Source organism: Lipotes vexillifer, unplaced genomic scaffold (assembly GCF_000442215.2).
Source record: "Lipotes vexillifer unplaced genomic scaffold, Lipotes_vexillifer_v1.1 scaffold717, whole genome shotgun sequence".
Lineage (NCBI taxonomy): Eukaryota > Metazoa > Chordata > Mammalia > Artiodactyla > Lipotidae > Lipotes > Lipotes vexillifer.
Window position 1 is genome coordinate 3738231 of NW_006798707.1, and position 26121 is coordinate 3764351.

Genomic DNA, 26121 nt, shown 5'->3' on the forward strand with positions numbered 1-26121 from the left:
AAAAAAAAAAAAAAAAAAAAAAGACAGTCTCTTTAATGAGTAGAGCTGAGAAAACTGGATACCCACATGTAAAACAATGAGATTAGAACATTTTCTCACACCATATACAAAAATAAACTCAAAATGAATTAAAGACCTAAATGTAAACCAGAAACCACAAAGCTCCTAGAAGAAAACATAGGCAGAACACTCTGACATAAATCATAGCAATATTGTTTGGACCTGTCTCATAAGGCAAAGAAAACAAAAGCAAAATTAAACAAATAGAGCTAATTAAACAAAAGCTTTTGTACAGCAAAGGAAACCACTGACAAAATGAAAAGACAACCTACTGAATGGGAGAAAATATTTGCAAATGATACGACAAATAAGGGGTTAATACCCAAAATGTATAAGCAGCTCATACAACTCAATATCAAAAAAACAAATGAATCAATTAATAAATGGGCAGAAGACCTGAACAGACATTTTTCCAAAGAAGACATACAGATGGCCAACAGGGACATGAAAGGATGCTCAACATCGCTAGTCATCAGGAAAATGCAAATCAAAACCACAATGAGGTATCACTTCACACCTGTCAGAATGGCTATCATCAAAAAGACCAAAAATAACAAATGCTGGTGTAGATGTGGAGAAAAGGTATATTAGTTAGAGGTAAACAATTCTTATCATAATCTGCTAGTTACCAGTATATAAGAATCAGAGAAGGTTATCATTTACTATCATTGCTCTAGGATCTTCCCAGTAATGCTTCAAAACCAGCCCTGGAAATAGGTTTGAATCACAGAATTTTAACAGGAAAGGGATAGTAGAGATTAGAACTCACTTATTTCACATGACAGAAACTACAACTGAGAACGTTTAGGTGTTTTGCCTAGGTTCAAATAGGACAAGTCAGCATATCCTAAAATGAAAACCTAATCCCATGACTCCTGGTCCAAAACTCTCTTGCCTCCTTCCACTGCCTCAACTTACATAGGTTTTCAAACTTCATAGTTAATTATAGAAATAAGGACTTTTTCTGCTATGAAAGTAAAAGATCTTATAGTGAATATCTTAAGAGTTTAGAAATAATCTTCATGACTTAATTAAAATTACTTGACGTTAAAAAAGAAACAAAGAAAAGATTTGCCAGATCCATATGGAACTCTTAGGAAATGCACAATGGGATGGCACTGATTTTCTGATGACTTTAGCTCTTTGAGCAAATAGGCTGCTTTAGTCTACAACATTTAAAGCTTTCTTTTGGGTTCTTTGCTTAACTGTATTTTATAAAGGATAAACTCTAATTTTGAATACAGCTAAATTTCAGCAAATATGATATAAAAAAGAAGGAACAAAAAAATAGTTAGGGGAACCTTTTACTAATAAAACAACAATAATACTAAAATAGAAGATAATAAATAATATTTTCAGTCCTTTAACCATGTGGCAGGTGCTGTACTAAACTCTTCTTTTAATTATCTCATTTACTCCTCATAAGGACCCTATAAAGCAAGTGCTATAATGATCTCTGTTATTACATAATCTCTATTTTACAGATGAGACTTCCAGGAGCAGAAAAATGTTATTGTCTCACTACTTTATGAACTTCTAAGTTCTGGAGCTGAGTACCAGAACCAGAACTAACTTCAGGTTCTATTTTCTTAACACAATGCAATGATGTGTCATTTCAGAAGTAAACGGGTTAACTAATGTTCATAGTTATTTAAAACAAAAACAAAAACAAAAAACACCTTTCAAAGCCTCTACTCTAAAAGGGATGCTGCTGCTTCTGATGATAATTGAGTATGAGGTAGAGTAAAGAATGACACCCTCCACAGGCTGAAGGATTATATACTCCTATCAGGATTTACACAGCTGGAGCAAGATAATTCTCCCTCCTTCTGTTTTAACAGTAAAACGTCTTTAGTAAAATGGGATAAGTGATTCAAGTAAAAATGCATATATATAATATTTTGTATTTAATCAAAGGACAGGACATGTGGATTGTGGGTCTTTCTCTGGAATGCTACCAAACCACACCACGCAGATATAAAAAACCCAAACACAATTTTGTGTCACAAAATACCTTCTTGATATTATCAAATGTTCTCATTACTTATCAGGAATCACTTACCACTTCATTCTATTCTGATTTTTCAGAATGCTTTTTCAAAACATTTTCTGTTTTCTTAAATGTAAACATCACTGCTTATGCTGGTCCCTTAAAAGTGTTTATGATTCTCATTGGTCAGAATCTTCATGTAAATTAGACTTAAGTCTAAACTATGTTTCTAAATATTTAAGGACATAAATAATCTCTAGCCATCCTGGCTGTCATTTTAAGCAATTTGACATTTATTGTTCTGAAGAGAAGAAAGGTCAGATGTATCAAATCTGCATTTGTACTTCTTGACATTTTTCTCCAACCAGAGTCTTCCAAACTATGGTATTAAGACTAATACTATGAAAGGAAGGAAGGAAGGAAGGAAGGAAGGAAGGAAGGAAGGAAGGAAGGAAGGGAGGCAGGGAGGGAGGGAGGGAGGGGAGGGTTGAGGGGAGGGAACTAGAAGGGAAGGAAGGAAAGAGGGAAGGGAGAAAGGGGAGAAACCTTTCCCTGTAGCACATTTCTGACCTTAGCTGCCCATTGTGACACATGCGTGGGTTCAGAGGGGCTGGAGCATGAAGGGAAAGGCAGGATCTGTGGAATGGAAGGGGACGCATGGCTTCGTGATCTATTTAGCATGACCTTTGCTCACACTTCATGGAATGGATTGAAACCATCTGTCCCCACTCCTGGGCTCTCCATCCTTCATCTCTGCTTGGCCCTCTGCACATCTGTCCTCTCTCCAGTCACCCCTGCCTGTGGTTCTGCCCATTCCTACCTCTAAGCTGCAGTATCACAAGGATTCCCAGTTAAGAGTCTCAACGTGCTCCACAATGATCAGATCACAGCAGCAGAAACTGTCCTCATTTGAAGGACACCCTTTAAAAGGAGAAGGCATCAGGAGGAAAGAAGCATAGTGAGCACTCTGAAACCCAGAGTTTATGAGGAAAACTGACAAGGGAGGCTAGAATGTCTGTTTTCTTCACAGCACTCATCATCTTTTCTTATTATATATGTATTTGTTAATTTGCACACTCAATATGCTTCCCTCCACAGTCTACAAACCCCATGAGGGCAAAGCCTTGGTCTGTTTTATCCATTGCTATCTATGCATCACCTACCACAGTGTCTGATATTCTGAAGCTGCTCAATAATCATTTGTTGAATTAACAATTTTAAAAAAAAGGAAAGAAAAAGGTGAGAAAAAGGAAGAGAAAGAAAAGGAGGAGGAGACAAAGGAAATTATCCAGCATATGTAGGATAACTGACTTTAAACATTTAAAGGGCCCTCATATTGGAGAAAGGACACTACTTGGGGAACGAATAACAGTCACAAGTAGGAGCAATAAGACATAGCAATTATACGGGTAGAGTTAAACTGGTTGGGATTCAAATACCAGGTCCTTCTCTCCTTAGCTATGTGACCTTGGCCAGTGACTTAACCTCTCTGAGACTTAGTTATCTGGGAATAACTAATAAAATGGGAATAATAATAAAATCAACCTTACTGTGTTAAAGTGAAGACTAAATACAGTAATCTGTAAAACTGTTCAATGGTAGCTGTTACCATTAGTATTAAGTTACGGAGGAGTAGAATTCAGCCAGTATTAAATATTTTTCCAACAGATCTGTCCAGCAAGCACAGGGCAGCCTCATAAAACAGTGATTTCCCCATCCCCCAGACATATTTTAAAAGATGAAATGGCAGTAACACTAGTAAAGAAGAGACTGCAGAAGCAGACAGAGCCTGGATGGAATGGCATCTGAGGCCTGTATAAGAGTCTGCAATGCCTAGACTGAGTGGTCTTGCTACACAATTATCCCCTTTCTTTCTGGTACCTGAAGCTTCCTTTCTCTTTAGCTTTTCCCCTTATGATTTTCAACATTAAGAATTTCATCTATCCTTAACACACCCTTTCTTCATTCTGCAGAACCCTCTAACATCACTGACATCTCAGTCTCTTTCTCTTCTCTTCTTCCTTTCACAGATAGACTCCTTGAACTACTACGTAAGCACATTTTGCTCCAATTTCTCAGCACTGCCTCTAAACTTCCTTGTGCCTATGACTGCTCTCCAGAAGGCTCTTGGTCAAACACAATGACCTGTCTACTCATCTATGGAACATCTGTTTCCCTCAGTTTCCATGACACCACACAATCCAGCGGCCTCTCTTCCTTCTTGTAAGAAAGTTCTTTCTGATAACATCATTGACTCCATTCCATTGCCTAATTCTGAGCCTTCTTAAATCTTAGGTGTGACCTTCCTTCCATGTAAATAGCTCCCACATCCATATCTTCTGTCTGGACCTCTCACTTGTTCCTGTTTCCACTCCACATCTCCACGTGCATACCAGATAACCTGATCCTCAGATGGATGCCCACTACAACTGTTATCATGCTAGCCACTCTGCCCCAGACCAGATCCTCATTCTAACTGTCTGCTTTATCAGTAACACTACCAGTCTACAGCGTCCCCGGCCCAAAACCTTAGACCTTTGAGTTCTTCCTTTTTGTTTCCCTCACATCTCGGTGTCTCTGAGTACCTCATTCCTGAGCCAGTGCGACAGCCTCTCAGGGCTCAGATCCAACTACCAGCCCTCCCTGTGGTCCAGGCCTGAAACCCATGACTAAACTACATTTTCTAAAGAATCTTCAGTCAATGTGCAATAAACATGCATCACCCCTTCTCAAGAACTAAACACTTTCTGATTTCTTCAGCATCAAATGTAAATTCTTGACTCAATAAGGCAGTCCCACATCTAATTCAGAGTATCTGACTCAGTACCCATCCCCTCAACCCCCAATATTCCTTAGACCTTTCTGTTCTGGCTAGTTCTACTTTCTTACACACACACACACACACACACACACACCACAGAGTCAGTCTGTCTGTCTCTCTTTCTCTCTCTAACCAGTTGTTCTTCCTCTGGGCATTATTTTCTGTTATTGCCCCAACTTGAAAGGTCCTTTGCCCTTCTCTTTTTCAAGTCTAATTATGTACTCACTCCAAGACCTCTCAAATCACCTCCTTCTGGATGTTTTTTCTAACTCACTTCTCTCGTAATCCCAAAAGAAAACCATCATTCTCAGTAGATACCCTTTGACTTGACTCCCTGCCAAAAGGTAATAAGTTTATTCTTTCTAAAATTTCAGAGGTATAATTTCCTGTCTCAGAGGAACTTCACCTCTCCTATCATGCACTGAACAAGTGAAGCTCATCAGACTGTAAAGGAATGGTTTTGGGGATCTGGGGGTACAGACTGAACCTGTCCCTAATCACCCCAGCAGGAACTGACCTCTCCAAGCCTCCACTGAACCACTATAACCACTTGCATCATTTGTCCACCATTCAAGTGATACCTTTCACTGGAGTTATTTATTAGCATGGCTTGTCTGCCTTTTCTCCCCAGCTAGTTGTGAACTCCTCCTGGGAGAAAGAGATTGTATTTCATTCAACTTGGTAAGTGCTCAGTAAAAAAACAAACCAATAAATAGCATTTCCTCAGGCAAAAGTCCAAACTTATAGGTATCCATAAAAAGAATTCCTTTGTCTGATTTCTCTTTGGTGAGCCCTCTCATCTATATCTATATGTTTTTTTTGTTTTTTTTCGGTAAGCGGGCCTCTCACTGCTGTGGCCTCTCCCATTGCAGAGCACAGGCTCCAGACGCGCAGGCCCAGCAGCCATGGCTCACGGGCCCAGCCACTCCGCGGCATGCGGGATCCTCCCGGACCGGGGCACGAACCCGCGTCCCCTGCATCGGCAGGCGGACTCTCAACCACTGCGCCACCAGGGAAGCCCTATATCTATATGTTTTTTATCAACTTTTTCTCCAGTGCTGAAAGAGATTTCTTCGAAGGCAGATTCCTGATATAATTATTCACCTCATCTAATTCTTAATCACCAATCATTTCCCTCTAGGTAAAGGTTAATCAAAGGTATATGAATTGTATATTCTGCCTTAATTGCATTTGATCAGTTTCAAAGAAACCCTTTTCTCTTCCATCTTTGGTTAGAAATGTCGTCTTTCCCTGTGCTTTTAAACCTAAAACCTGGAAGAAGGAATCAAAATGGGCTCACTGAGTAAAATGGACCGGTTCTGCTACTGGTGGTGGCAGGAGATGGATAACTCTGGGTGTACCTGGAGCCAGGGGAAGGTGTGAGAGACAGATTCTCTGTGGATCTACTGTTGGGAATCAACAACATAGAAACTAGGTCTTCTGTATTCTTTCCCTTCACTTTTCTTCCCTCTTTTTTCACATCTTTTTACATGGGGTTTGTTTCTCTGGAAACAAACCAATATGACTCTGATCTCCAAATTCATCATACAGATGCCCAGCCATGATGGAATACTCAACAAGCACTGGATTAGCCCTTCTGTCATAAAAAGCTGTAAAATTATAAAAAGCTGACAAAATATATGAAAAAACTGTTTTTATTGGATAATCAGTAGCACAGGATTATAATCTTTGGGAGAGGGAAAATAAAATGTAGGCCTTAGCACTGCCCTGATTTTCTGCCTGGAGGCATTTACCACACCCTGATACAGGAAGGAGAGATCCAAATAGAGCAAGGTGGTCTCACAGGCCTGAGGTAATAGACAGCAGAGTTTGGGAAGGCTGATGCAGCTTGAATTATCAGGGAGCAAACCAGAGAAGGAACATCTAGATGGAGAGAGATAAAACACTCCATAAAACTGCACAGTGGTCCCCTTGAGTCTTTGGCTGAGTATTAAGTTGCATTCATAGGATGAGATTACACAAGGCTGGGTAAAGAATAGTTACCAGGAAAAGAATATCTCTGAGGGAAGTGCAAGCTGAAAAACTTCTGCAGCTCACACAGAACTGGGAAATGTTTAAGTGCTTAATAACCAGAGTAGAAAACCTCACTGAACACTCAAGTCTTTCAGTGCAGACTGTAGAAAGGCCAAATCTTAAGACAAAACCTAAATTAACCATAGAATAAAGGATCCTCTAAACTCCTTTAGTAAAACTTGACAATAATCCTCAAAAGTATCAAATTGATGGGCAAGTAAATTAACTGCCTGGCAAACAAAAGTTAACAGTCTTTAAATGAAGACAACAAAATCCACATACTCAACAATGTAATATTTGTAATATGCAATATCCAATAAAAAATTACTAGGTATACAAAGAAGCAGGAAAATGTGATATTTAACCAAGAGAAAAACTGGTCAATAGAAACAGACACAGAAATGACAGAAATAATTTAATTAGCAGAAAGGAACTTAAAAAATTATAACAGTCAATGTTTATTGAGTGCTTATTATGTGCAAGGCACTATTGTTTTAAGAACTTTAGGTATTATCTCATTTATTCTCACAATAGCCCTCCAAGAGAGATAATCTCTTTGTACCATTTTGAGGAAACTGAAGCCCAGAAAGATTAATAAGTAACTTGCCTACGATCAGCCCAGCTTGTAGGCATTAAGGCTAAGATCTGAACCCAGGAAGTCTGATTCTAATGGCTGTGCTCTTTCCCATGGTACCAGACTACCTCAGAAAGAACTTTTAAGCAGCTATTATAAATATGTTCAGGACTTCTAAAAAAACATAAACATAATGAGGAGAGAAACATAAATGGAAGTAGATATTTTAGAGCTAAAAAAATATATAATATCAAAACTGAAAATATATTAGATAGGCTGGTTTATCAGCAGATTAGACGCTGTAGAAGAAAAGGGAATGAACTTTGGGCTTCCCTTGTAGTGCAGTGGTTAAGAATCCACCTGCCAATGCAGGGGACACAGGTTTGAGCCCTGGTCTGGGAATATCCCACATGCCATGGAGCAATTAAGCCCGTGCACCACAACTACTGAGCCTGTGCTCTAGAGCCCGTGAGCCACAGCTACTGAGCCCACATGCCACAACTACTGAAGCCCCTGTGCCTAGAGCCTGTGCTCCGCAACAAGAGAAGCCACCACAATGAGAAGTCCTCACACTGCAATGAAGAGTAGTGTCCACTCGCTACAACTAGAGAAAGCCTGTGCACAGCAATGAAGACCCAACGCAGCAAAAATAAACAAATAAATAAATAAATAAATTTATTTTTTTAAAAAAGGGAATGAACTTTAAAACAAGCAAAAAAATCTATCCAGACAAAAGTGGAGAAAGAGGGCTGAAAAAAAAATTAATAGACCTTTAATGAAATGTGGGAATACATTAATTAACATAATTGTAATTAGATTCTTAGGAATAGGGAGCAGAAAAAATGTATGAAAAATTTCCAAATATGATGAAAAATATAAACCTATAGAACCAAGAGTTGCTCAGCAAATCCCAAGCAAGAAAAACATAAAGAAAACCACAATACACATAATAATCAAATTGCTGAAATCCCATGATAAACACAAAATCCTAAAGCAACCATGGGATGGTAGGGGGGGAAACAGAAGGGGAAATACAGATAAAAATTTCTCTGATTTCTGATCAGAAACAATGCAAACCATGTAACAATAGAACAACACTAAAGTGCTATCAACCTAAAAGTATATCCAGTGAAAATCTTCAGAAATAAATGCAAAAGACACTTTTAGCAAACAGAATCTGAGCAAATTTAAATACAGAAGAATGGTACAACACTAAATATTAATGGATGAAAGAAAAATATTGTAGATTGAAAGTGATTCAAAAAGGAACAAGGAACTTCTACTACAGCCAAGATGGAGTAAGCCCACTAAATCCTATTATCCTGCAGCTGACAACCAAAAACTCTGGACAAAATACAAAAACAACTATCAAGGGACTCTGAAAAGTAAATAAAACCAGGAATATTGAGGAAGAAAGTCAAAACTTGGAAAAGCAACTCATAAGGATACCTGGAGAAATCCTTTCTTTCTGGCCAAAAGGCCAGGAAAAGGGCCCTGTGATCCAGAGAGTATGGAGAGAGATCTCCACTTCTTTGCTTGTTCTTCTCTTTTTTTCTCATTTCACGATAAGCCCTCAAGAGAGCTAGCTTAGCTGGCGGTGTCAGCAGCCAAAATTCTAATAGAAACCCTGTAAAAAACACATCTTTCAGGCCAGAAGACTGGGTAAAAGGGACCCCTTCAGGCCAAAGAGTATGGAGAGAATCCCTGTTTTATTTCTCTTTATCTCTCTGTTTTGCCTGAAGGCAACCCTAGTTGCAGGAGTTGTGCCACAGTAGTACAAGTGGGTAAAACTGTGAATTTAAGGAAAATCTAGAAGAGGAGAGAGATGGAGAAGGAAATATATTAACTCTGTAAAGAAAATGACCCAAGGTTCCAGCTCACCTGTGAGCGGCACTTGTGTGGACAGACTCAAAGCAACAAAACAAAGGCTTTAAGAACAAAACTAAGGTTTAAACCACACTCAAGTGTCAGACCAAACATCATAATGTTCAAATTTTCCAGGATGCAACCTAAAACTACACAATATGTAAAGAAGAACAAAAATAGTGACCAATTCTTAAGGAGAAAGATTATCAACAGATGCCAAAAACAAGATGATCAGTTGCTGAAATTATCAAAGACTTTAAAGAAGCTGTTATAACTATGCTCCATGAGGTAAACATAAACATTCTGGAAAAGAGATGGAAAGGTGGTTCTCAGTAGGTAAATAGAAATTTTTTAATGGAAAATTTAAACTGAAAAATATATCTAAAATAAAAAATTATCACAAAATGGAGATGACAGAGTAAAGATTCAGTAAACTTGAAGACAAATCATAGAAACTGTCCAATCTGCAGAACAGAAAGAAAAAAATTTTGAAAAAATAAATTAGCAGAGCCTCAAGAGCATGTGAGACAATATCAAAAGGTCTAATAGTTGTGCAATTAGAGTACCATAGGGGAGTAGAAAGATATTGGTGCAGGGGAAAAAAAAGGAAATAATGGCTGAAAAACTCCCCAAATATCATGGAAGACCTAAATTTACAGATCAAGAATCTCAACAAATTGCAAAGAGGAGAGAATCAAATAAAATTTCATGCACAGATTCATCATAATAAAACTTCTGAAAATCAATAACAAAGGAAAAATCTTGAAAATAGCTACATATAGGGAAGAACAATTTAATGACAGAATGCTCACCAGAAACTATGAAAGAGAGGAACAACATTCTTAAAGAGCAAAAAGTAAAGAACTGTCCACCCAGAACTCTGTGCCCAGTAAAAATATTCTTCATAAATGAAGGGGGAATAAGGACATTCAGATAAGGGAAAAACTAAGAGAATTTGTTGCCAGAAGGCCTGTTCTAAAAGAAATTCAAAAGGGAATTCTTGATGGAAAATGATAAAACAGGGAAATCTGGAGCTTTAAGAAAGAATAAAAAACAAAAGAAATGGTATGTATCTGAGTAAATATAAAGGACAAGTTTTCTCCTCTTAAGTTATTTAAGATACGAATAACCGCGGAAAGAAAAAATTGTAAATATTGTCTAGCAGGATTTTAAGTTACGTAGATATAACACATATGACAACTATAATATTAAGGGGGTGGATAAAGGGACATATATAGTTGTAAGCCTTCCATATTTTACTTGAAGTAGTAAACTGTCAACTCAAAATAAACTGTGAAAGTCTATACATATATAAAATCCCAAGAGCAAATACTAAAATAACAATACAAAGAGATGTAGCAAAAAAATAGATAAATTAAAACTGAAAAATATTCAACTAACTCAAAAGGTGCCAGGAAAGAGACAAGAGAAAAACAAAAAACAGAGAGAAAGAATAATAATGATAATAATAATAATAAAAATTGTAGATCTAAATCCAACCATATCAAATATAACATTAAATACAAGTGATCTAACACACCAAGTAAAAGATAGACATCGTGAGACTGAATTTTTCAAAAACACATAAAATCCAACCATATGTTTTCAATAAGAAATATACTTTAAATAAATATATAGATTAAAAGTAAAAGGATAGAACAGATATACCATGTTAGCACTAATCAAAAGAAAGCTGAATGGCTATATTAATATCAAAGAAACTTCAAAATATGAATATCATTAGAGATAAAAAGAGATATTGCATAAAATCAAAGAGGCAAATTATGAAGAATACATACCAATCCTAAATGTGTAGGCACATAATAACAGAGCTTCAAAATAACAGAGCTTCAAAATAGAGAAGCAAAACATGATAGAATTGAAAGGAGAAAGAGGCAAACAAAAACCTAGAGACTTTAGCAATCCTCTATCGGTGACACATATAACAAACAGACAGAAAACCAAGGATATAAAAGACCTGAACAACACTATTAACCAAACTGACCTAATTGACATTTATTGAACATTCCACCCAACAATAACAGAAAACATGTTCTTTTCAAGTATGCATGGAAATTCAGCAAGATAAGGGCCATAAAATAAACCGTAACAAATTTTAAATTATTGAAAGCAAACCAAATATATTCTCAGACCATATCAGAATTGAACTAGCAATCAGTGAAAGAAAGATATCTGGAAAATCCTCCAAATAGTAAGAAATAAAACATACATAACCATGGGTCAAAGAGAAAGCCAAATGGAAAATTAGAAAATACTTTAATTGAATGTAAATGAAATTTCATTACAACATAATGAAATTTGTACGATGCAGCTAAAGCAGTTATTAGGGAGAAATTTTAGCATTACATGATTATATTTGAAATAGAGGGAAAAAAATCTCACATCAATGATCTTAAGAAACTAGAAACAATTAGAGCAAATTAAACCCAAGGTAAACAAAATGAAGGAAAGATAATAAAACCAGAGCAGAAATCAATGAAATTTGAATAAGAAAAATAATATAGAAGAAATCAATATCACAAAAGGTTTTTTTTAATTCAATAAAATTGGTAAATTGGTCATTCTCTAGCCAGAATGATGACAAAGAAAAGAGGGAGATGATGCAAATTACCAGCATCAAGAGTAAAAGAAGGGACATCACTACTGACCCTACAGACATAAAAAAAATAAGGGAATATTATGAACAACCTAACTTGCATTAATTCAACAAATAAGATAAAATGAACCAATTTCCTTAAGGATACAAACTACTAAAATTCACTCAAAAATAAACAGATAATCTGAATAATCCTATAATTATTAAATAAATCTACTTAGTAATTAAAAACTCCAGCTGGGGCTTCCCTGGTGGCGCAGTGGTTGAGAGTCCGCCTGCCAATGCAGGGGACACGGGTTCGTGCCCCGGTCTGGGAAGATCCCAATGCCGCGGAGCGGCTGGGCCCATGAGCCACAGCCTCTGAGCCTGCGCGTCCGGAGCCTGTGCTCCGCAACGGGAGAGGCCACAACAGTGAGAGGCCTGCGTACCGCAAAAAAAAAAAAAACACTCCAGCAAAGACTACACCAAGCCAAGATGGCTTCAGTAACAAATTCTACTAAAAATAATTGAAGAAAGAAAAAACTATAATTCTCTTCTAGGAAAAAGAAGAGGGAGCCCTTCCTAACTCATTTTATGATCCCAGCATTACCTAGACCCTAAAGCTTGTCAAAGACATGAAAAGAAATCTATAGACCAGTAATCTTCATAAACATGCAGAAATCCTCAACAAGGTATTAGTGAGCTGATCCAACAATATGTAAAAAGGAGAATAAGGGGCTTCTCTGGTGGCGCAGTGGTTGAGAGTCCGCCTGCTCATGCAGGGGACACGGGTTCGTGCCCCAGTCCGGGAAGATGCCACATGCTGCAGAATGGCTGGGCCCGTGAGCCATGGCCGCTGAGCCTGCGCATCCGGAACCTGTGCTCCGCAACGGGAGAGGCCACAACAGTGAAAGGCCCGAGTACAGAAAAAAATAAAAAATAAAAAATAAAAAATAAAAGGAGAATAAGTCATGCCCATGTGGGGTTTATCCAGGGAATTTAAAGCTAATTTAACATTTGAACAATTAAATACTGTAGTTCATCATATTTATCAAAAAAATAAAGTAGAAGTAGAAAAACCATATGATCACCTCAATAGAAGCTCAGTCTGAGGGAAGCCAGACACCAGGTCACAAGGGTGTTCCAACAGTCCTGTGGAGAGGACCACCTGGTGAAGAACTGAGACCTCATCAGTAGCCAGCATCAGATGGCCAGCCATGTGAGCAAAGCCCCTTGTAAGTAAATCCTGCAGCCACAGTCAAGCTTTAAGATGACTGCAGTTTTGGCTGATGTCTGCCCACAATGAGAGACTCCATACAAAAAGCACCAAGTCAGGCTTTTCCCAAATTCCTAACTCACAGGAACTATAAAAGACAATAAATTATTTACTATTATTTTGAGCCACTAACTTTGGGGGTGATTTCCTATGCAATGTTGGATAACCAATACATAGAAATACAAATTAAAACCACAATGAAATGCCACCACATATTGACAATACCAAGTATTTTCAAGGATGTGGATGGAGCAAGTAGAACTCTCATACATCACTGATGAGAGTATAATATGGTACAGCTACCTTGGAAAAATAATTTTTCAATTTCTAATAATGTTAAACATGCATTTACCATACAATCCAACAATTCCATAATTGATTTAAGAGAAGTGACAACGTATGTCCACAAAATGAATTATACACAAAATGTTCATAACAGCTTTAGTCATGAGAGCCCCAAACTTGAAACAATTTAATGGTCCATCAACAGATGAATGGATAAATAAATTGTAATACAGTTGACCCTTAAACAATGCAGAAATTAGGGGCACCTACCCTCCTTACAGTTGTAAATCTGCATATAATTTATATTTGGCCCTCCCAATACAGGGTTCAGTTCCTCCATATCTGTCGTTCCACATCAGTGGATTCAAACCACTGCAAGACTGTGTAGTATTTACTGCTGAAAAAAATCCACATATAAGTGGACCCTCGCACTTCAAACCCGTGTTGTTCAAGGATCAACTTGTATGTTCATACAATGAGATACTATTGAGCGATAAAAAGAAACAAACTACTAATACACACAACTACATTATAAAATCTTAAAAGCATTGGAATTCTAAGCGAAAGAAGCCAGACACAAAAGAGAATATACTGTATGACTCCATTTATATGAACCTCCAGAACAGACAAAACTAATCTACTGCAATAGAAATAAAATCAGACATTGCCTAGGGCAGGACGTACAGGGGGTTCACTGCAAAAGGTCAAGAAAGACCTTTTAGGGGTTGACAGAAATGTTCTATATACTGTAATAATTAAGACGGTGGTTACACAGATGTATACATTTATCAAACAAATCAAACAGGTGCATTTTATTATATGTGAATTATACTTCAATAAAATTGAAAATAACCATTATATAATGTTGGTCATAAGTTCAGACACCAGGGCAAAAATAATCCTTCCAGACCAAAAATAATCAAGTGTTCCTCCCTTCCTCCTTCCCTCCCCGTCTCCCCTTTCTCTTTCTGTCACTCTTTTGGTCTCGTTTTCTATATCTATGCATCTCAGTGTCCAGAAGATAATTCCTGCCCTCTATTTTCCTGGGTTACCTCTTCTTATACATTCCTCTCTCAGTTTCTCCACTTATATCTGTCATTCTCATTCTTCTCTCTCTATATATATAAATATTGTTGTGTTTCTGCCCACCTTTTTCTGTCTGCTCTACATTTTTTTCTCTTCTTTGACCTGAATATAAGACCGAAGAGTTTTGAAATTTTTGATTTATTTATTGAATATTTTATTTGTTAATTTTGACTGAGTGCAAGAAATGTTTGTTTTATTTAAAATATTTTACTTATTTAAAATAAAATTAAGAGTTATTACATGTAACTTACATGGTCCTTGGTTGTTACTTTTCCCTCTGTGAGTTAATGACCTCATTTGTAACAAGGCCCCCCCTTCCCTGCTTTAGGAAGCTTTTGAAGAATCCATTCTGGCCACCAATGGAAGAAATATAATCAAGAACTGGGGAAAAAACTAACACTTGTTGAATACCAACTGTGTGTCAGGGCTTACTACATGCCTTATGCTATTTAATTATCACAGTAACCCTGGGAGGTGGGTATTATTTTTCTCACTTTACAAATAAGAAAAACTGAAGTTCAAAGAAGAAAATAAGTAGCCTTGGGCTTCAACCCCAAATCTGACTTATTATTTTACTCATTATTTAGAATAGGACCTTTTACTTTTGATTTTGCACAAGTCCAATTCCTTGATAGGAAAATGTATAAATAAATGGTGTTATATTCATATAAAGGAATACAATGCAGCAATTTAAGAAAAAGAAAGAAAGAATGCTGTTACACACAACGACATTGATGAACCCCACAGAAATCATGTAGAGTAAAAAAAGCCAGACACAAAATAGTACATGTGATATGATTCCATCTACATGAAATTCAAAAGTAGACAAAACTAATGGATGATAAGGATGGTTACCTTAGCTAGGGGGTGTATACAGACTGCAAAAGGACAGGAGCAAGCTTTCTGGGGATGCTAGAAATGTTCTGCATCTTCATCTGGGCGGTGATTATATGGGTGTTGTATATGTGAATTATCATCAAGCTGTACACAAGATCAATGCACTCAATCCACTTTATTGTATTTACTGTGCCTTAATTAAAAAACAAATCATTTTCTGACACTAAAATACAGGTTCCTATGTCCCACTACCAGAGATCCATTTCCAGAGAATTCTGGAATTGCACAAACTGATTTCAATGAAAGAATCTCACTTTAGGAACCTTGGGGAAGGGCTACACAACCCCGTCTCAGTTCTTCTGAGCTGTTAACTGAAACTTAAGGCCTGCCTCAAAGACTGGGACCTTGTACAGCTGCTCCTAACGCCAAGGGTTGGCTGAAACCATGGATGGATAAAGCAGAAACTCAGTACCTTTCATGATCTTGTATATTCATTTTTTCTACTGCCCTATATATTTATTTCTGAATAATCCAGACTGAAGCCTTCCACATGGGTTATCTCATACAATGCTCGTAGCGAATCCATGAGGTAGTCAAGACAAGATCTGTATTATCTCCTTTAGGAACAAACACCCAGAGGCTCAAGGAGTTGCACACTATTTCAAATCCAATAAAGGAAAATATCATAAAAGAATCTAGGCCTCCTAGCTCCTAATCTAGTGTTCTGTTCACCGAAGAATGTTTATTTTAATTATCTGGGCTGAGAATGTAAAAAGGATCTATAGAGGAGTTCTGCCCATGGCCACCCTCATGAACCTATATTCCAGTGAAAACTGAATAAAACATAAATAAGAGAAAAAGAAAAATATAGCCAATGGTTTAGATTTTCCTTCTGATTTCTTTTGGCTAGTTTCCTGATTTCCTTTAAGCATGCTTAGATTTTTTTTTTTTTTTTTTTTTTTTTTTGCGGTACACGGGCCCCTCACTGTTGTGGCCTCTCCCGTTGCGGAGCACAGGCTCCGGATGCGCAGGCTCAGTGGCCACGGTTCACAGGCCCAGCGGCTCCGCAGCATGTGGGATCTTCCCAGACCGGGGCACGAACCCGTGTCCCCTGCATCGGCAGGCAGACTCTCAACCACTGCACCACCAGGGAAGCCCTAGATTTCTTTTTTTTACTTTCATACTTTTTTTTCATACCTACCCTTTAGCATTTTCCTTACTCTAGGGAATTCTGACTGCCTACCTCTTCATGCACCTGTTGTTACTTAGCCAGAAAGGGACGATTCAAGGAAAAAAGACTCTTAATTAACCATTTGGTTAGGTGAATCTGCCCCAAGGGAGCTCTCCTCCTGCCCTGTTCTGGGACCTCCCACTTTCTGGAATGCCTAGGTTATATCACCAAATGAATCTGACAGAATTTCCCTGGGAAAGGACCCAAGCTCAGAACAGTCCAGCTGGAAATTTCATCACAAGATTTACTGAAGAAAATAAAAGTTGTTTTGAGAAATGTGACTCACCCAAAAAGGCACTGGGGTACCTTTCCCACTCCACTGCCTCACCACCAGGCCAACACTCACTTTTAACTGCTCCTGTCTCACACCTTTACTGTGTGAAAGAGCCCAGGTCATCACTAGGTTAAGAAACACTGGCCACAACCTAGATCGGAGGACAAGGCAATGGTTCTAAGGAAGAAGGCATCCACGGGGATCCTTGCTAGTTCTATTTGCAGCTCTCCCCACATGACCCCTGGACCTATAACCATCCTCACCAACACCCATCTTCTTCTATTCCCAAGCACAGATGATGTCCATGTGCATCTTTTGGAGGCAATGGCTCATCTCTGGCTCACAAAAAAACCCACCACCTATAAAATACAGAGTAGATGCTTAACAGCTTATTTTAGGTTGAGGTACTTTCCTAAGTCAGCCTCCCATTCAAGTCCCTGGGCTATGAGTCTCCATGGAATTTCAAAGATTTAATTGCTTTTCATGGGCTCATGTCCATTATCATTTAGGACTTTCCATCTCTCCATTTGACAATGAAGAGTGAGGCTAGAAGTGTACAGGAAGGGCACAGCTCCAGCTAATTACAATAAAGGAGTTATCAGAGGCCAGTGGTCCAGCATGTCTGTGGACATGGTGGGGCCTGGACTGCACAGATCACTCTCAGGGAAGATCCACCATCTAAAAACCACTGTTCTGTAATGCCTCTATCTTTTTCTTCCTTGGCATTAGTTTTCATACTTTCACAAAGTTAAGGCTTGGTTTATTTCTACAGAAGAACAAAGAATTGGATTGTAAATATGCTACTTGAATCTCTGGACTGAATCCAAGGTCAAAAGACCTATAAGAGGATAATAGTTGATAGGAATAAAGTAAATACCACACCTCAATGCCCCTTTTCATCTATATTTCTGGGAAAACCAGGCCTTCCATGATTGGACAATTCGAAACTACCACCCTGGCCACTCCCCACTTCCATTGGATCTCACCTCTTATCTCTTAGGAGTCAGAAGTTAGTTGCATGGGGAACACACAGTACCACAATTTCTGCCAGGGTTGCCACATATTGTCACACATGAGGACTGCACAACTCCAGATGGTACCATTCAAATAGGTTAAAATGTATATAGAACCCTTGGAATTGTAGAGTGCACAACCTACACAACCAGATGCTGGGGTGTTGCTGCTTCTAGGAAAAATTATAATTGTTCATATTGATGGAGCAGTTTATGATGTGTCAGGCATTGGGTTAAGGATTTACATGCATCATCTAATTTAATATTCATGATGACATCTTGAGATAGGAACTATTACTATACCCATTTTTCAAATGACGAAACTGGGCCTTAAAGATTTTAAGAAATGTGGTACTTTCCTGGTGGTCCAGTGGTTAAGATTCTGCATTCCCAATGCAGGGGGCCCAGGTTTGATCCCTGGTCAGGGAACTAGATCCCGTGTGCCACAGTGAAGACCCGGCACAGCCAAATAAATAAATAAATAAATATTTTTAATAATTCACCTCCTCAATTAAAAAATAAACAAAACAACTTTCAAAAAAAAAGGTTTTAAGAAAAATTTCCAAGTCATGGCTATTGCCCAACAAATACTTATTGTATGGCCTTCTGACAAAGATAATGTAAAGCTTTTCCTCTATTTATATGTCTTGGTTGTTTATAACATGAACCTTGAGATGATTCCTGTAGTGGAAAGAGCTCTGATTTGAAGGCAGGATCTGTGGTCCTAGTCAGTACCTACCACATCCTCTAGCAACTCATAACCTCTCAACACATAAATGAAAGTTTCCAGTTCTAAAACTTTCTATCTGAATGTCCTTGAAAAAGTGTTATCAAACTTCTGGATTCCAGTTACTCCATTTATAAAATAAAGCAAATACTAGCTCTTCCTACTGTAGGATTGGTAACAATAATAAATATTAAAGTGATTTATAAATTATAAAGTTCCATACAACTGTAACAGGACATCAAGAATGGCTATTTAAAAAAACAAAATCTCTTTTATAAATCTATGAAGTGAAGTCAGGCAGTAATGTTAAGAGTAGCAGCAGGCTGCAGCTTTTGCCCACACAACTCTCCTCTTCTCCTACCCGCAGGCCCAAACCTCTTCACTTTCAGCAGACGAACTGCCTCACAAAAGCACTCATTTATATTAACAAGAACACTCTCCTCCAACATCCCACACATGTACCCCTTATGAATCTTATTTCTCTTTTGGAAATTTGTGAAAGGGTCAACTGGATTTAGAAGAATCCCATCTTTCAAACAGCTGTATATATTCTCAACATTTCAAAGGGTTTTCAGTACTGGTAGGAGTTCACCAAACCTAGAACTGATCTCATCTTCTCAAGACCCGGGTACCTTTTGTCTTGCCCAAGGACTTGATGCCACACACACCTATAAATGCATCTTAGATGCACAGTCCTAGGTGAGTGTGCCTCCCCCTACTGAATATACCAAAACCCCAGAGAAGCACTCTGCTTAATCTAGGGACAGAGAAGAATAAACTCAGTAATTTCAAAATATTTTTTCCAAGATACTAACAATCTTCTTGTAAGCACTTCCCACAAACTTCAGAGTTACATATGCAGTTATTTTCTTTTCCCCCTGGAAACATCAATACCCAGAGAATCTCAAGAGTTGTAACCCAAAATATCCTGATTCCTGCTGCTGGTCCCCATCCTGGCTCTCCTGCCTGTTGCAGTTTCTCAACATTCGAAAATATAGAACTGATTAATTATGAATGCTGTGGCTTGTCTGACCCACATCTCACCTTACACTTTTGCTCCCTTGGAATTCCACTCCATAGCCAGAGGAATATCAATTTCAGAAAATAAGGTTTCCCTGATATCCAACCCGAAGTTTCCTTCTGAAAGTCTCATCCTATTACTTCTGTGGCCACACTAAATAACTCTTCTTCTTCACTGCCACTTTCCCTCCTCAGAGATTTGTAGATTGTTACCATGGCTTTCCCTTCATCACCACTTAGCCCAGCCATATATATTTAATTCTTTTCATCTTTCATCATAAATCAGTCCCTTCCACTCTTAAATCAGCTCTCTGCTCTTCTCTGGACTAGTTCCAACCCTCCCAATTCACCTCCAATAACCAATATCCCTTCTGGGAGCTCCAGTTTCCTCTCTATCTTCCTTCTCTCTCTTTGCCCTTTCCAGAAATGAAATGGGAAGGGACTGACAGTTATGTGAGGTCAAGGGGTGTTGCATTGCATACACCTACTCTAAACTGCTTAGGCCTCTCCGTGGTACATATAAAGTCCCAAATCATATATCCCCTTTCTTGGAGTGAGAAAGAGGGTATTAACAGGGAAACAGGCCCTCTTACCCCACAGGTCATTATCCTCTAGGCCTCTGCATGGAGGATGGCAGAAGTAAGATGTCAAAACAGGTTACAAAGTGGAGCTATGGGCAATGTGGTAGCCTCCAGGCAGACAACTTCTTTGTGGTTTGGGCTGTCCCAAGATAGTGCACACCACGTGTACAATCCCAGAAGCTGTCTCTCTACCTCTTTTCCATGAATGGGTGCTCTGGGGAACTACTTCAGACTTCGAAACGCTGATCCCATTTATGAATTCAAAACAACCCACAAAGAAAAGACATTAGTATATCATGCATTATAAGGCCTCTTAGACATTCTTTTGTTCTGTCAGATAGCCCAAACTGCAAATGATATGAAGGTATTGCTTTGTCCTGACTAGGTGCCTTCCATTTTTTACCACATTCCTAGCCATGGTTCTGCTCAGGTTTGGTACCCTGTCTTTAGTCTGAGATAAATGACTGCCCCAGGCCCCTCAACACAAGGGGTGGAAGAAGACCCATCCTCTCCGCTTCCCTCCCCACAGATAGTCCCATCAGCAAGATTATGCCCCTCTAGACCAGACCACTAGTTACTTGGGCAGAAGCAGGGAGAAATTTACTGAGTTGTGCCTATTTTCCTTTGCTTAATTGAAGATCCTATGTCACAGAACAGGTAAATGCCTTTTCTATAAATCAGAGCCTATATAAAAAGAAGAAACCCATTTCCTCAAACATGATAAACAGTAAAATCAACCCAACTGTGAGAACCTAAGCTTCAATTTTCATACAAGAAAATGAATGAAACCACAATAGTATATGCTGCCCCAAACATGAAACATGATATGAAGGGGTGTGTCCACGCCCTCCACAGGGAGTCTTAAGTGGAGATTGTACCTAAATGAGGTTGGGGAGGCAGTTGTAAAGCGAGAAGCTAGGCCTCTAGTCCTGCATGGCCGGCTGCCTAACTGCAGACAGCATATGTCTCAGAGCAGGAGAGTCCAGCCTGTTCCAAGTGTGGTCACCACAAGGCCTGAAGTGCTTTTCAGTTAAGCTGTCTGTCTCTCTGGAGGTCATGGGGACCTCATCCAGTTACACTTGGTGTCTTATTTGATCCCATCAATAAACATTTGATCCCAATCCTGATGAAAAATGCTTGGCCAAAATTTCTAGCCTTTTAATAGCAGAATCCTGGCTCTTTCTAAAACCACCATTGCTAGATGTATCGAATGATGCATAAGGGCTTGGTCCAGCTGCCAAACGGACTGTGTTGCTGACGGAGGACTTGGGATGCTCATTGTGCTTCCCTACTGCCAGTAGCAGAGCAGCTCCTGGAGCACACTAATCTCTACATGAAACTCCCTCACTCGGCAGCTTCAACTCCCTATCTAACGCTTGACTGGAGTATATTCTTCAAAAGCATTAAGCGTGTGACTCTTCACAGGCAACACTGATAACTTCAAGCAACCTGCCTGTTTATAGTAGGTAAGTTCAGGGCTGTAGAAAGGGCCCCTTTTGCCTATCATCAACATCTACACTGCTAGAGCCTATGGTCATTTAACAAGAAATGATGGGAAGGTTCCAGAGATGCTCAGAGACATGAAAGTGGAAGAAAATCTGCATTCACAGAGAAATAATTTTTATATCCATTACAAAAACATTAAGCACTAAAAGAGAACGTAGCATGTATAAACCACAGAAGCCAAGACAACATTAAAGCATAGCTGTTCTTTACAAAAGTATCTGTAGTGTATGGAGGTTCCTTAAAAAACTAAAAACAGAACTACCATATGACCCAGCAATCCCACTACTGGGCATATACCCTGAGAAAACCATAATTCAAAAAGAGTCATGTACCACAATGTTCACTGCAGCACTATTTACAATAGCCAGGACATGGAAGCAACCTAAGTGTCCATTGACAGATGAATGGTAAAGAAGATATGACACATATATACAATGGAATATTACTCAGTCATAAAAAGAAATGAAACTGAATTACTAGTAGTGAGGTGGATGGACCTAGAGACTGTCATACAGAGTGTAGTAAGTCAAAAAGAGAAAAATATCATATGCTAACACATATATATGGAATCTAAAAAAAAAAAAAATATATATATATATATATATATATGGTTCTGAAGAACCTAGGGACAGGACAGGAATAAAGATGCAGATGGACTTGAGGACATGGGGAGGGGGAAGGGTAAGCTGGGACGAAGTGAGAGAGTGGCATGGACATATATACACTACCACATATAAAACAGATAGCTAGTGGGAAGCAGCTGCATAGCACAGGGAGATCAGCTCGGTGCTTTGTGACCACCTAGAGGGGTGGGATAGGGAGAGTGGGTGGGAGACACAAGAGGGAGGAGATATGGGGATATATGTATAGCTGATTCACTTTGTTATAAAGCAGAAACTAACACACCATTGTAAAGCAGTTATACTCCAATAAAGATGTTTAAAAATATATAAACAAATAAATTAGTTCCAAAAATATAAAAGTATCTGTAGTGAGACAACAGTATTGGCCTCCTATCTCAGTTCACAGAAAGCACTGTCAAATTCATCAGACCCTGTCTTACCATGAGCTAGTGTAAATTCCAAAACTGAGCACAAAGGGGTCATTTTAGGTGCCAATGCCACTAATGCTAATGCTGAAATATGCATCCAGACTCTGTTTTCCATGCGGACCACATACCAGTATGCCTTCTCTGCAATGACTGAGAAACCTCAGCTTCTGAATATCCCTGCTGCATTAGACTATTGGGTATATGTGGGAGCATGTGTGTGTGTGTTGGGACAAGCATGGGAGATATCTGTAGCTCTACAATGGGCTTTTCTTCAATGCTTCCCATCCAATGAATACAAGACATTAGTAACCAGTGGAGCATAAGAATTTCATTTATTTCTGACAACAAGAATGACAGAAAAGATGCTGGGTTTTGCCCAATGAAATTAATGTAGGCTTTTAAAAGTCATGCTTTCTTTTCTGTGCTTTCTCATTCACTTACATTGTGTATTTTATTGACAAGCCTTTCCCCAATGGTTTTACAAGAGAAACATCCATTCAAAGCCACCAGTCAACGGACATTATGGGAAGAGTTAGAAGTAAGTGCCTGAATAAACACCCCCAACTCAGTGAATATGGGAAGAAAATGAGAGTAAATGAAACAGAAACCCCATTTCAGGAGTCTCCAGCAGAGAGATCTGCAGTGAAACAGGCCTGCCAGAGACTGTCATCCAGATCTGTTGCTGCAGATATTCAAGCTAAGAATTGGAGAAAAGGAACTGGGGACAGGGAAAGAAAGGGAAATCAACTATTGTCTCTTCCTGGCTTCAGAGTGACTCCCCAAAGGAAAAATCTTGGCAACTTTGCTCCCTCTCTCCACAGCTCCCTCCTGTCCCCTGTCCCTTAGTTCCTCTAGGGCTCTCCCAACACATCTGAGAGGAAGAACAAGAGTCTGTGAGTGGATAGCAGCCTGGGGTTAGGTGGAGAGCAGAATGAATTAATGAAGAAGAGGCAATTTCTAGGTAAGCCAACATTTGGATGGGATAGCTGCGTGGGATTCAGTAATATGAAAAGGAGTTCTATATTCCCTGAGAAAGTCACATTTCCAAAATCTGTGGAGGCCAGGAAGAGGAACAAAGCGAAAAGAAGAAGGGCAAGAGTTTTGAGATCTAGAACCAAAAAGCTCTCAGAACACAGACTAGAGGGATTTCAGCTGTCCCAGGAGCCCCAGAAGAAGGGCATCCAATCTTGGCTGAGAACCTGTGTAAAGTCAGTAGAAAGAGTTATTCTTCCAAGAACAGGAAACTTTTTTCCCAACTTGTTTGCTGGGGAGGAAAGGAGAATCCCTTGGGGAGTGACTGCGTTCAGGAAAATACAGTCTAACTGGGGAAGGAGGTTTGTGGAAGAAGGAAAGAAAGCTAAGAACCGCAGGCTGTGGTTCTGGAAAGGAGGGTTAATTGATAGTGGTTGCAAATTGATGCCTGTAAGAAACCAAATCCCGAAACGCTCGGGCGGGAGCTGCTCACCGGTCCCGGTCGCGAAGATCTGGAAGAGAAGGCGGGGCTGGGAGGCGCGGATCGCAGCGGACAGCCTTCCCTCTCTGCCCACTTCCGACGCCTTCTTCTCGGGCATCAGGCGAATCCTCAGCCGTCCTTCGCCGTGGCGAATCCACCAGCTGAACAGCTCAGTGAGGTTGAACTGGAGCAGCCCCGCAGTCGCCTCCCCTGGGGGCCCTACACAGCCCTCAAGGATCGCCTCCTCTCCCAGCTCCAGGACCAGCTGCTTGGCGCGCCGGAGCTTGCGAACCGAGCCTCCCTTCAGCACCCGGGACAGCGTCCGTGCCCGGGCCGGGGCGGGAGAACTGGCGCCGGGTGGTGGCCCCACCAGCCTAAGCAGTGGGGCGCAGTCAAGAGCCAGCGAGCCGCGCGCCTCCAGCTGGCCGGCCCTCGGCTCCGAAGGGGACGGCGGCGGCAGCAGCAGGTCCCGAGCATAGACGCGAAAGAGAGAGGGTACCACAAAGTCCACCGCCAGGCTCTTCCTCTGCAGGCGCGAGTAGCTGAGCGGCTCCCGGGGCTGCAGCGCCGACCCTATGGCTGGTGAGCCCACGCGCTGGCCGGTCTCGGTCCCGGTCCCGGAGCCTGAGGCTGCCGGTGAAAGCAGCAGCAGCAGCAGCAGCAGCAGCCACAGAAGCCCTATGGCTCCCATCCCGCCAAAGGGGGGTTGTTTATACTAGTCTCCGGAGTCTTCGGGATCCAGCCTCGCCCTCCGCTCCCCCCACCCCCCCAAATGGGAAAGAGCTCCGAACAGTCGTTGGTCCTGAAGGGCTCCTTCCACCTGATCTCAGGGGGATTGTGCGTGCACTCGATTCCCTTTCCTTCAACTGCAAGGAGGCGAGCAGGAATCTCAACAAAACGCTGCTGGAGGCTCGGAGGCGTGTCAAGAGACCCTGAAGCGCGAAGGTCTCGGCAGCTGCGCCTCTCGCGCGCCGCGCGGAATGCCGCGCCCCCGTCCGTAGCTCCCCGCGCTCTGGAATGAGAGAGACTACTATGGTTGAAGGGAGATGGCAATTGGGTACCGTCCTCTCCTGCCCCCCGCGGCCTGAGCTGTGGTGTGTCCGCTCTCGAGCGGCCTCCAATCCTCTGCAACTTTCCTGCTGGGAACTGTGGCTTCGAGCTGTTGTCTGCTGTCCTGGCCGCCTCCTGAGCTGCTTTCGGCTCCTCTGAGCTCCTGTTCCTCGTTTGCGGGGGGAAAAGGAGGGGTGACCGAGGGCACCGGCTTCCTTCTCTCGCACCCTCCTTCGACCCTCCGCAGCGGGAGGTCTTCGGACTGCACTTCTCGCTGAACTTCTGGACCTGAATCGAGCCCCCGCCGCTCAAGTTTTCAGCGTCCTTGCTCTCCTCCGGCGTCTCAAGAGTTCCCAGGCACCAAAGCGGCCCTGGCGGCAGCAGCGGAGTGAAAGCATTCAGGGCCCGAGAGCCCGAAATCTTGCTGCCCCCTCCTCACTCATCAGCAGCTCCCGTGTCTTTTGTGGCTGGCCAGAGCGCGGCCGGAAGTCGCCTCTGTGCTCCGCGACCCTCCCGACCGCGGCAGCGGGGGTGCCAGCTGCTACCACCGCTGCCGCCCCCGGAGCCGCTCTATCGCAGCTGCCTGGGCGTCCGCCACTTCCAGCTGGAGGAGCAGAGAGCGCGAGCCGGGAGCTGGCCGGGCCGAGGCGGGGGGGGGGGGCCGCAGGCAACACCCCCTCAAGGATCGCCTCCTCTCCCAGCTCCAGGACCAGCTGCTTGGCGCGCCGGAGCTTGCGAACCGAGCCTCCCTTCAGCACCCGGGACAGCGTCCGTGCCCGGGCCGGGGCGG

The 26121-nt window shown here is 40.9% G+C and overlaps 1 protein-coding gene and 1 non-coding gene across 2 annotated transcripts in view; one reads left to right on the top strand and one right to left on the bottom strand.

Annotated features, from left to right (window-relative positions):
* The window catches only part of ALK (ALK receptor tyrosine kinase), a 777689-nt gene extending 752717 nt beyond the window's left edge, over positions 1-24972 (bottom strand). The window contains exon 1 of the mRNA XM_007470876.1: positions 24294-24972. Within this exon, the coding sequence (XP_007470938.1) occupies positions 24294-24972 (679 nt within the window). The remainder of the gene's footprint in view (positions 1-24293) is intronic.
* TRNAG-CCC (transfer RNA glycine (anticodon CCC)) lies at positions 18300-18372 on the top strand. The gene has a single exon. It is a non-coding gene; the product is annotated as a tRNA-Gly (tRNA).
* Positions 24973-26121: the final 1149 nt, after the last annotated feature.